The 13,507-nt window shown below is 37.9% G+C and overlaps 1 protein-coding gene across 1 annotated transcript in view; it reads right to left on the bottom strand.

Moving 5' to 3' along the window:
- stc2b (stanniocalcin 2b) overlaps positions 1–3,341 on the bottom strand; it is an 11,804-nt gene extending 8,463 nt beyond the window's left edge. Inside the window, exons 1-3 of the mRNA XM_016518621.1 lie at positions 3,070–3,341; positions 1,140–1,282; positions 657–868 (exon numbers count right to left, since the gene is read on the bottom strand). Coding sequence (XP_016374107.1) covers positions 657–868; positions 1,140–1,282; positions 3,070–3,214 — 500 coding nt within the window. The 5' untranslated portion in view covers positions 3,215–3,341. The remainder of the gene's footprint in view (positions 1–656; positions 869–1,139; positions 1,283–3,069) is intronic.
- Positions 3,342–13,507: the final 10,166 nt, after the last annotated feature.

The raw sequence follows: 13,507 nt of genomic DNA, 5'->3' as shown, positions 1-13,507 counted from the left end.
ATTGTTCCGTAAAAATGAGAATCGATTAATATCGAGATATCGATATTTTTTGCCCAGCCCTACTTGCTATTGTTGGCAGAATTCGGCCCTCGGCAAAAACTAATTGAGGAACCCTGCCTTACACTGTAAGTTGATGAGATGATTTATCCATGTTTTAATATTCCTCTGGTCATAGAGCTTTTTCATTGGATGCCAAGGCTTTTTATGTTGGGTAGAATTTCAGTAGCCCCTCACTGCAGAACACAAGATCCAGGGGGCGTGGTTGGATCCACATCTAGGGGTGGAGATGGGTGGGTTTAGGGATCAGGGGGTGGAGACAGGTAGGTTTAGGTATATGTAAGGTGGGAGGAGTTGGATCTGAATTCAACCACGCCCCCTGGATCTTTGTGTTCTGCAGTGAGGACCATCACTAGAATTTGCAATCTCTGTCCCAGTTCATTTGCAGAGAGCTCTCAGATTTCATCAAAAATATCTTAATTTGTGTTCCGAAGATGAATGAAGGTCTTACAGGTTTGGAACGACATGAGGGTGAGAAATTAATGACACAATTTTTGGGTGAACTATCCCTTTAAACCAGTCAAGGTATCAGCACAAAAATACACTCAGCAAAATCAAATTATCGCTATATATTGCTGTCCCTATATTGAAGCACTCACCCTTTAGGAAACAGGTCCTTGAAGTGGATCATCTCCACCATGACATTGACGTTCTCCCTCACGGCAGAGCAGAGGTTGTGTTTGACGTAACACTCGCGCTGCAGCTGGAACACCATCTCTTTCACGGCCAGACACTTGCGGCTGACGCAGCTGAACTTGTGGCGAAGTCCATGGGCCATGCATTTCAGCGCATCTTTGATGAACGATTTCCCCTGCGGTGATGCATAAGTCGTTCATCAAGCCAGAGTCGTTAACACATGCAGTTAATGACAAAATGCCGTCTAAGCTAATTTCAGCTCAAGTATGTCTAATGATAAGGACATAGCTCTCAAACTGCCAGCTCTCAAAGATGAGGTGCTGTAGATCTCATTGAAAGCATGCACGATGCCAATCCAACATCAGACTAAGTATTAAATAGCATTATAGTGTACATGTTATGCACATTGTGATTTAAGTACATAAGTGAAGCGGGCAGGATCATACCTGGGAGTCAAATTTGCCAGCGTTGTGGAGGAACGTCATGCAGATGTCGTGTAGTCCACGGATTTCGCAGGAGTTGTTGTTGAAGCACTCGAACATCCCACAGCCTACATCACCTGCGTTCACCAGACACTGCTGAATCTCCGCTGGAGAATGATCAAGGGAGAGAGAACTTTGAGTCATCACATTACAGCCTTTTCAGTAAACACACATTGCTCTTGCTATATTAACACTGTTAAATATATCCTGTTAAATTTACAGTAAAAAAAACTAGTGGGCTTTAGGGATGCCTGTATATTTTACAACTTAAAATGTCAATATACAGAATTTAACTATCAAAATCTGCTTTTTTGCCTTACTGATAAACACTATAATAATATAAGTGGCACATCAGAAAGCCACATGATGAGAAAATTGTAAGTGGCCTGTCCATAATGCACACAAAGACAAAACACCATCAGGCTAACACATACAACACTAAAATAATGCCATAAACAATCCTTAAGTAACAGAAAATGTAACACAAAACACCCTAATGTACATTACTGATTACAAAAATAAAAATAAACAAAATTATTTACAAAAACCATATGTGATGTTTCAGAAAATGTGTAGTTTTTGCTTGCAAAAACATTTGACAGTATTTTACTGTAAAATGAATGACATATTATGTGATGTTTATCCGTTTACAGTTTTTCCAACGTATATGGTAACTAATTAAGAGGTTTTTACTGTAGATTTTTTTTTGAGTATTTTTCTGTAATCAATTTTAAGTGGTTTTAAGTGGTTTAAAATTCTTATTTTTTTATTTATATTTAAAAAAAAAAATAATAATTTAACAACTAAGTCACAGTGGGTAACATGGATATTGTTTGAAAGATTGCGAGCGAGAACTTTCAAAATAATCTAAATGTTCCGTGTCCGTTATGTTTGACATATAGAGCTTTGTGACACTGCATCTCTTTGTGGACTTTGTGGTAAGGTTTGAAATGCAGTGTTCTAAATGTATATTCTCTATGTGTAATCTGCAGCTTTATGACAGTAAATATTCTTAGGCTTTTGACAATTGCAGTTAGATCACTTAGTAGAACATTAAAAAATGTGGTAGGCCACATTAAAACATTTGGAACCTTATTTGTCTACGTTTTAAACTAAAAACAGAACTCAGTAGCAATTAGGGAGGCTATATTAAAGTTTTAAAAGTTGACAAATAACGTTCGAAATGTAATATTTCAACATTGTCAACAGAACAGACCGTTTGAATGAGCTTATTTGACAAAATTTCTGGCGCGAAAAGCCTTAACTTACAGAGCAGTGCGCACACGTGGATAGGAGGACATTTTCTAAGGTAGGTAGCTACATTTACAAGCCATTATAACATTTATGTGTGTAGATTAACTACAGTTAAGGGAATAATTAAGAAAAATAGGAGTACAGCGATAGTAATATGTGACGGTTATTCATGTAGCCTTTAAGTCAGAACAGCTAATATTATTTAAAATATATACATGTAAACACTAAAGTCTCACCATTTACTATGTCTACGTTTATTTTTTGCTTTAAAGATATAGGCTACGTGGCAAAAATATTTTAATGACGTACATGTACCAATTTGGACGTGGTAATTAGGTTCCCAAAACGTCGGGACGTGACATGATAACGTTTTTGCAACGGTGTGAAAATGCTTTTATTATATTTATTGCAACGAAAACCCCCTGACATTTGATTAAGTAGGCTACATAGGATAGAAACGCATTTTAACACATATGACACAATAATCTGGAGATAAGTTGTTTGATAGAACATACAAGTTAAAAGTTTGATGCAGCTTTAATACAAACAGTTGAATCAGCTCCACGCGTTTACGGTCTGTCGTTGATTTTCTTTGCATGCACTGCGCAAAAACCCCATTAACGTTACTACCTAACGTTACCTGTGTTCTGCAGAGAGAGCCTTCTCTTCTGGATGTTCAGTGATTTCTCTTGTGAGGTGTCATGAGCGCTGCTGGAATCAGTCGCGTGTGTTTGCCGCACCGCCAAAAACAATATAAACACTCCTATAGTCAGTTGCACACGCATGTCTCGTGACGATGATGATAACGCTGTCTCAAACGGCGAATATTTTCGGATCACTGTAGTATTACCACCATAGAGAATGGAGCACACGCGGCGGAGGGAGTAGCGCAGACGCGTAGTGAGGATCGGGGGGATGGATGCTGCCTATATTTCCTCCAACTCATGTCAGTTTGGATGAAGGAGGTGAGCAGGTGCTGACCAATCACAGTCTCCGGCTGGACGACAGCTCCGTGCGTCCATTCGAAGTTCACACAGCACGTATAGCTGAGAACGGGGCAAGTTGTCACAAGGGTTTGTGTGGTTCTCACTAACTATAAGGTTTTAGTCAAAAGTCCCAAATGCATTTTTTTTTAAATTATTGCAACCTCCAAAACTAAGATCGAAACATTATATTTCTGATATAGTCTTTCATATATGTCATGTCGGGGCAAGTTGTCACATGAGATATAGGCTGTATTTTGTAATTTTATACAATTCATTCATTGAAATTACTGTTAGGCAAAACAATGATTTGCTATTTTGTATGCATCCTGTTTAGATTATTTTTGCAGCTGTAATTGTTTTATGTTTCCCTTTTTTACTGTTTAAATTTTCCTTACATTTTTATTCCTATGCATGGAATAAAAAGTGAGACAACTAGCCCTGATCTCCACTGTTGTTGCAGTTATAGTTTTAGATATTAAATTATAAAACAAATAGTTCCCGTCTTGGCTTCTGATTCGTCAAACACAATGTTCCAGCCGTACTAAAAAGCCATGATATAGTAACAGCTATGACATGAAACACCTGTTCATCTTACTGCCCAGCTCATCTTCTCGAAACCTAATGTGAGATTTAACAACATGCACAGTAAACTTCATTCAACTGATATTACATTTAGTTATGAGAAGTTTTGTTATACACAAATTTCATTCTGTGTTGTGTGTTATGCCCATGCACCTATGAATGCACTTCGTTTGGCACACTCAGGCAATATGACCCACTTTTAATGATGCATGAAATGATATATTACTGATATGTTTCATTCAGACAGAGCTGTGTTCTCCTAGCCCCAACCTTTTGTCTTAACTTACTCTGGAGGGGGTCATAAACCCCCCCCCCAACCCTGTAATTCGCACCATAGTCATATGATCGTACAGTAATGCAGCCTCCAGTTATCAGGTGGCGAGTACACATGTTAAATCTATTAGATCGACCTAATGGGATTTTCACGTTCAGCCTCAATTAGTCGGAAAAATACCACAACAGTGCTCCAAGATAACCTCCTGAGACCCAGCACAAGGAATCACCGTTTACTTTAAGAGTTATTTTTATTTATTATAAGGTTTAAAAGAAACACATTTGTGACGAGTGGGGCGGGGCCGAGAGCCGTGGGAACGGAGCGAGGCCGGTGGAGTAATTGCTAATGCAATTTTGCGCCACTCACCGGTCTCGAGTCTCACGGAGGAGCTCCGGAAGGATAAAAGGAGGAGTGACGACAGTGTTGGGGGAGAGAGGACCAGGCCTGGACTTTTCTCGTCCAACACTGTTGTCACTCCTTGAGTTCAGCCCATGAAAAATGGGGGCAAAAACAAAAGTGTTGCGTTTATAATTTTGTTCAGTGTATGAACATTATTGTGGACAAAAACAAAAATCCTGTGCCTTTCTGCGGAAACCGTATCAATCAATAAGAAAATGATTTGTGCAATTTTTTTCAGGTCGCAATATTATTTATGAATAATAATAATAATATATATAGCTGCAAGCAGCGATTACCAGGGTTCAAGCCCTTTAGGTATTTAAGCACATAAGGAAAAAGACATTACATATTATTTAGCAAGCCTGTAACCACCTAAATCAAGTATTAAAAATTCATTTTTGGCAAGATTTACCATAGAAATATGATGTTTTTATAACGTTTATGACTGTTATAGCGCCAGCTGTGGTTCGATCTCCCTGAAACTTTGCATGCTTGTTTAGAATCACCCGTCGCATGTGCTCAGCGGGTTTCGTGAAGTTTTGAGTTTTTGTTTAGGCTTTATAGGCTTTTGTGTATATTTGTACAGGCCCCTTTTCTCAAGGACCCCGTTATAGCTTCCCAAAGGGTAAATTTCAACATGTTTTTGATAATTATTGACCTGGAGAGTCCAGAGAATTGCACTGCGGTGGTTTTTTTCCAGACTGAGCGAAAAACCTAGGACTTGTTGGCAAAAGTGTTTTTCATATCTTCTCAATCATTTAAAAAACGGTTTGATTGACAGCAGTGGTTCTAGAGGCAAAGTTGTTCGGAACAAGGAGGTCATGCGATACGAATATCGCATGTATGTGCGGAAAACCGCACAATGTACAATAGTTTACAACCTAAAAAAATGCGATACCGCCCCCCCAGTGGCTGATTTCTTTCAAATTTCTCACAGACCTTTGGGGCCGTGAGTCAAACAGGCCCACCGAGTTTCGTTACGATCGGCCTCCGTTAACCTTGTCTAATAGGTGCTCAAACTTCATCGGCCAATGGCGGCCATGTTTTTTTGAGATACACAAATGTCCCCATAGACACTTGTGGCACTTTGGACCAAGACCGTGCACAACGATTTTCATGTTGATAGGACAAATGGTTGCCTAGTTATAGCCATTTTTAGGTTTTTTCCCCTCTTATAGTGCCATCAAGTGGTCAATCTACACGATTTTTTCCCTGTGACCTCAGCTTGAGCTCTTACATAAGTGTTCCGAGTTTGGCGAAGTTATCTCATTCCGTTCAGGAGTTATAGGCATTTTACTAAAAGTGGCCCTGCCCCCTTCGGACGTTTTGGCGTCCCTTTGCCACGGTGAGTCGAAACTCGGAAGTTCAACTTTTTTTTTTGATAATTATTGATATTCACTCTCCAGAGAATCTTTCTGCACTGGTTTGTTTCCGATCGGGCGAAAAACCTAGGACTAGTTCGCAAAAGTAGGTTTTGCAAAAAATGTGAAATACCCGAAAAAACCCAAATCCGAGGCATGCGCTTTGTCCGGCATGAGCCAAGGATTCCAATGACATAAGACACTTGAGCCTGCGACTGACGGTTTAAGAGTTATAATCGATTTCGTACTTTCAATCGCTGTAGTGCCCCCGTCATGCCGATTGGGGTGAGCCTTGGTCACGTTGTAGGCGGTGTGAGTACTACCATCCCTGCAAGTTTCAAATCTCTACGACTTACGGTTTGGTCTGCACGATCAGTTTTACGTGGAAATCGCTCATCCGTGCCCATTCTAACAATTACAATAGGGTTTCAGCGCTATGCGCTTGAACCCCTAATAAAAAATCTTTCTGCAATTAAATTCATGTTTATTTGTATTTTGCTTTTAACAATATAATTAGTTTCAATGCAACTTGACAATAAATGCATTTTTCAGTGTTACAGTCGGAAAGGATTCTGTTATTGGTCAGAGATGTGTATCAAAGTAATATGGATATAATATACAGCTATAAGCTAATATAAGCTATGTGGTTAGTAAACATGTTAAGCAGACACAATTAACATGTTAGGCCATGATTGATCGTAATTATTACAATATAAGTATAATATGTAACAGTTTTGTATGTCAGTCCACATTTGCCGTCATAAGTATTTCATTGTCATTTCTCCCTGGAATTATCGCTCATTGCAACAACCCATAACTTACAAATTTACCCAAATTTAGTCTCTTTGAAACGCTTTGACAATAAATGTCACATTAAAATAGTCATGGGGTCCAAGAAAACTTGCAACAGTGAATCAAAGTTATTTACCCCATCAAAGGCAACGCAAAGGGTGTCACCACACTGTTTTGCATGAGGTGTATAACGGATGATCTGTTTACCATGATCTATTTATTAATTCTGCCGGAGCAGTGGAGGAACATGAGGTGAGAGGCAGTTGAATGCTTTCGCTGGGGCCTCCCGCCAAACCAAACATATCCCCTTGGCATCCTTACATTAGTGTCAATGGCCTACATCCATAATGTGTTAGTGCAGCAGCTTTGGAAATGAGACCCCAGCTGAGGAGGAATGGCAAGCTTATTATGGGCTAAATTTGGCATAGAAATGCACTCCTTGCAGGCTGAAATTATTCTAATTGTAACCACATATGATTTACTGAATGTCAGTTATTTTAGAGACATTATTTAGCACTGTGGTTGAATACTGCATCATTGCTGGAGGTCATGAACACAATGAATAGCCTATAATGATCAGATAATAAATATAAATTTACAAGAACTGTAAAACAAGATTGCATGTTTCCAGAAAAATTACACGGAAGTGGCATAGGGAAAAATATTGTTGTAATTGTGAACGAGGATAGTAGAAAAATAACGGAGGACTCCATTGGGAATTGATTGGATTGTGAAAAATGGGCATTCAATACTATAAGGCAGACAGGTGGTTGAAAAATAATAGTAATTTGTGACATCAGTCGATAAGAAACATGATGCCAGAACAAGTTATTACCTTTTGATGAAAGACTGATGAAATATGCACAGTAACACCTGTTGACCTAAAGGTGATAACCTTGCTTGACAAATGGTGATGAACATTGTCTTGGCAAACAGTATGTTGCATCTGTTTAACCAATTATATCCCTTCATGACCACCGCAACAGTTTTGCAACATGAATTGTACAATTTAGGTACAGTTAGCATGAGGCTAAAGTTCGATGAAACGTTGCATCACATTCAGCTCTTCTTTGTTCTAGACAGGTGTAGTGACTTTAAGGTGTTTTAACTGTGGCGATTTCACTACATGAGTATAACGGAGGACCCAAGTTTGAACTGAAATATTGGCTTTTTGTTCACCCATTTACTTTTTTGTGATGCATAGTCATTATTTCAGCTATATTGCAGAATAAGGGTTAGTTATAATACTTCAATTTTTAACACTAAGGTGGAAATGGAATCCACAAAAAGAGACGCATTAGCATAAATCTGTATTTTTTCCCCCCCCAATTGTGTAGTGGTATGCAACTATGCTTTCTTCCTTTTAAAACCAGTATAAAACATCAGTCATTTATTACGGTCCATACAAGTGGCTGGGCAATGAAAAACAGCTTTTGCCAATAGCAAAGAGGCTCTGCTCAGTCCCTGTGTGTTTAGTTAAGATAATATTACTGCGTTTACACATTTCCCTTAATATGTGACAGGTTACTTATTGCAGAGGGTCATGGAAAACATCTTTGATGTTGTTCCTCCAATCAATTTGTGTGATGGACTTTCTCTCTATTTTGTAAAAACAAAAACAAAGCACACTTCATCAGTTGCACCATTATCGTAACATAAGGTGATGGGTCAGTTCTTTACATTTTATGAGGTAATTTAGCACAGATGATGAATACAGTGTTTTTCACAGTCCGATCCCTTCTTTGAGCTCACTGACACATGTTTAAGTTATTAGAAATATGTAAATGTTTACTATATTCGCTATGGGGTGTTCTCTTGTGTTTATCATTTGGGTACATGTTATCCTTCTGACACAGAGAAAGCATTGTGTGTCTCAACAAGTACACAATCAGGACAAGGGTACTTGTGGTCTAGCTTAAAAAGATCTGCAATGCTTTAAATGTAGAGGTTTCTTTGGATTCTTTTCCCCTGGATAAAGTTATATATTTGGACTTGCAGACATGCAATAATTGCATTTATGCATTATTTGCATGCATTATTGGGTCCCTAATACAACATTTTCTCAGAGGAAGAGTTATCAGAGTTACAGATTAACAGTACTTAAGTATTTTACTTGTGCTGAATGTAGGCTCAAAGATCCACTAGTCCATAAGAGAAATGCCAGTGAAAAACAAGAAACGGGTGATTTGTGAGGAGAGCAATCACATGTTCATTTACTAAAATCAAAATAAAACGGAACACCGCAAAACTGCAATAAATCAAGGCTGACACAGCAACCTCTTAAACATCTACAAACAATGAAGTCTCAGTTAAGCTCAAGTACTCAAAAAGGGCATAAGTAAACCAATAGCTTTCAGAAAGGTCATAGCCATGTCCTCATCTCATATGAGTCAAAATCCGCTAAGGGGAACAACATTTTCTATTATATTTCTGTTATATTTTCACAAACATGGCAAATACAGAAACTTCTGAAACTGTCAGGAGACAGAATCTGTGAGATCATAGTAATTACCACAAAATAATTTAAACTTGTTCCTTCTTTTCTATGCAAAAGCAAAAATTTGTGTTATACTGAGGCATTACTATGGTGAATACAGTGGTAAAAAGCGTCCGTTCACTTCCATTGAACTTCCAGTCGGTAAGCTTTAAGATACTCACTGTTTCAATAGTACAGCCACAAAATGTAAATGTGTGTATTAACATGATTTAACATGATTAACATGAAAACACTTTTCTGTGTAAAATTATATCCAATTTTACGACTTTGCCACCATAACAACAGAACACAACTCTAAAAATGATTAAAATAGCTTCACAGCTCAATACAAGTTTTAACAGAAGATTTAATGTATAGAATAGTATTATATTGCACAGTAAGTATTCTGTAGTTATGAACAGGCACTCTGGGGCTCATTGAATCATGTGCCAATCAGGCACCTCTGCAATTGGATCTCAAGTTATTTTAGTGGAACCCAGGAAATAATCGTTAAGCCTGATTGCTTAGAAAAACTATTTAGCACAACTTTCCTCAACAAGCACATGCATATTAACAAGCATATTAAGCATATGTTGTATACAATCATGCATTGATGAATTAATTAATAATTCTGCAAGTTTTGACACTTTAGTTTTGAGCAAAAAATTAACGCCCAGGAGACTACAGGCTGTTATTAAGGCTAAGGGTTGCCCGACTTAGTATTGATAGTTGTGTAAATACTGTCATACAGCTGTCTAATTTTTGGTTGATTGTAATCCATTACATACCTTGCTATCAAAGTTATCTGACATTATCAAGCTGAATTTGTTCTGACACAGTTTAACTCAGAGCTCTTGTTATATTTTATTACAATTTATTTTTTACAGTGCAGTACTGTCGTCACAACAGAACTTCTTACCTTTCAAGGATAATGACCCTGATGTGTGTGACGAGTGTTTTTGTTAAAGAGATTCTTCACCTAAAGGTCATCATTTACTCACCCTCATGTTGTTCCTATAAGCCATATGACTTTCTTTTTCTCTGGAACACAAACTGAAATTGTAGTGAGCTGTTACCTGCTGCAACTAGATCACTGAATCAGAATTGAACTTGAGAAACGGATCAGACTTATTTGTGAAGGAAATATTCAGATTAGTTTTATATACCGGATTAAATGATTCATTGAAAAGATCAGACTCAAAAGAATGCTTCGTTCATGAATTGTACATTGTAATATCCCTCATGAACATGCCAAGGAGAGCTAGGCTGGATGTCAAGATTTAAGGATGATCATAACTATAACAATAAAGTATCGTTTAAAGTTTTAATAATCATTCTAATACTATGAGAATAGTGACTTTAAAACTATAAACGTTGATGTTCCTTTTATTTTCCAGTTGTCCTGTTGTTACTCCCGTTGTTGGGAGTAACAACATTACTCACCCTCATGTTGTTCCAAACCTCTCTGATTTTCTTCCTTCTGCTGAAAACAGAAGATATTTTAAAGAATGTGGGTAATCAAACAGTTGCTGTCCCCATTGACAAAGCATTTTTTTCCTACTATAAAAATCAGTGGCTACCAGCAGCTGTTGGTTAACAACATTCTTCAAAACATCTTTTGTGGTCAACAGAAGAAATAAAAACTCAGATTTGGAACAACTTAAAGGCACAATATGTATTTTTTTGCCACTAGAGGGCGCATATTCAAAACAAACAAAGAAACAAAGGCGTAGTTTGATGACGCCGTGACTGAGTGTGGAATCATGGGAGTTGTCGTTTTCATCACCACAGCCGAAGCAATCTTATGGGACTCAGGCAGAAATCATGTTCATGGATGAGCTAATGTATTAAAGATTTATTAACGTCGTAGTATGAAGCAGAGTGAGGCGGAAAGCATGTGGGGTAAAGCAGCGCTGTTTTATCATACGAACATTTGAACGTTCTGTTATAATGCTACTCTGTGCGGTCGTCACCTGTCTAATAAAATGCATAGCATATTAAAGCGTTTTTGGTGTTTCCATGTTTTCTACTAAATCGAGGGGTTATGACGTCATTGGCATGCGACACAATGACACTATAGACACGGTCCGTGTCACTAGTTAAAATTGCTTATTTCTCTGGATTTAAACATTCTTTGAAACATTTGGGATAATGTAAGTACACAAGTCAGCAAAATATATGAAACTGTTCTAGTGGTTTTTGGATATTTTAATAAAAAAATCTTACATATTGTGCCTTTAAGGGTAAGTAAATGATGACAGAATTTTCATTTTTGGGTGAACTACCCCTTTAAACTTGAAGGATCCATCCTCATCCATTGCAACTGCATGGAAAAAAAAGTGTATGTTGATTCAGTATATGATTCAAAAAGTCTTCATGTTCCATGGAGAAAAAGGTCATATGGGTTTGGAATGACGTGAGGGTCAGAAAATAATGACAAAACTTGCATTTTTGGAGCATTCTAGGCTCATTAGGCCAAGATCAGTATAGTGCACCACGGCACTAAGTACACCACAACAGCATTCGGCCAAATGGAGAAGTTATAAATCTCCATCTATGCCAGGGGTGTCCAACCCTGTTCCTGTAGGGCCACTGTCCTGCAGAGTTTAGACCTAACCAACCCTAATTAAATACACCTCAACCAAAGTAATCAAGGTCTTCAGACTCACTAGAAACTTCCAGGCAAGTGTGTTGGAGCTGGCTGTAGCTAAACTCTGCAGGATATTGGCCCTCCAGGAGCAGGATTGGACATCCCTGGTCTATGCTCCCTGCCAGGTGACATTTTTGGGGGAAGTCGTGTTTATGCTCTTTGTTTGTGCTGCTGAGTGTCTGATCTCTTGCCTACACACCATTTTGAGAAGATTTACACAACTTGTTGGCGTTAACCTCGGTCAACCCCACTGTTGATCGCAAGATGACCCCTGTCCCACAAACACATTCTTACAAATACATGTACCCATGAACTCTTGTACTCTACTGTTATGACCAGAGCAGCTGTGGCAAACATGCAGCACGTAGATCATGTACAGCGGGTTTGAAGACCATTGCGCACAAGTAAACTACTGTATTTCAGCATGATTATGTTGAAAGGGAGGAATTTTGGTTTGATACGACCTTTAAGGGCTTTTGCTGAATGAGATATGGTTCAGCTGGATATCATTATTACCGTTTTTTTTTAATTCTTCTGTATGGAAAAGCCTTTCTTAATTCCAGGTGTTAGGTAGGAATGCAAAATACCATGTGTATGTACACTTAGAGATGACACTAAGTATTCTGTTGGTCACGCTATTTAAACGTCACTTCGCTGCCATGACTACAGCTTGTATATTGTACAAACATTACGGTAAGGTACAATGATTGCTATGATCAAGAACATAAACATAATGGAGTATGTTCCAGGAAGAAGCGGGTCAAGGCTGTGAGTGGGCATTTGTGTATTTAGCATATGTTGTTTTTTACAGCGTATATACCGTACACACATATTTCAGTTTGTACAGAATGTCCATTAGCACAAGACTTTCTCAACTTTTCACACACAAAAAAAGGGTTAAACATGAATTATTACTGTTGTAGTGTATTTGGGTTTTAATGGTTTTAACAGTGTAGCAGATAAAAAGATCTGGGTGCATAAGTAAAGCATTGGAAGTGATTATGCCATTTTAAAATTTTTATTTATAATGAAAATTTATTAGATATTGTATATTTATTTTAAAATAAAATGTAAAAAAAAATTATAAAAAGCTATGATTGATAATAGGTGCCTGGGAAAAGCCTGTTAAGTCTGAATAGCCATGGTTAATAACAAGAACTTTGGCCAGGATCTGGCATACATGGGGTTTTATAAATCTGAAAAAGTTTGTTGCGTTTCATGCATGAGGCTCTTGAGCTTATAAGCCAAAGGTTAAAACCCTAAAAGAGGTCGATACTCAACTGCAGAATTCACCATGTGTCAGAACTTAACAGTCACCATGTGTTCACATCTGTATAACTGAATCAGTCATTGAAGTAGTTCATATGACTTACTGTTTGTATCATTCTGCTTGTCTGTATTCTGCTATAAAGCAGCTGTAGCAAGACAATGGTTGGTTGGTACAGTTTAATAACTGTAAATTTCATTCATTATGAAACAAGTTCAATTCAGCTATAAGCAGCTCTACCGAAGACAATGTTAATGTGTCATTATCAATGTTCAATGATGATTCATTTCA

Source organism: Sinocyclocheilus rhinocerous, unplaced genomic scaffold (genome assembly GCF_001515625.1).
Source record: "Sinocyclocheilus rhinocerous isolate Xijiao unplaced genomic scaffold, SAMN03320098_v1.1 scaffold387, whole genome shotgun sequence".
Classification (NCBI taxonomy): Eukaryota; Metazoa; Chordata; class Actinopteri; order Cypriniformes; family Cyprinidae; genus Sinocyclocheilus; species Sinocyclocheilus rhinocerous.
This window is presented reverse-complemented; position numbering and strand designations above follow the sequence as displayed.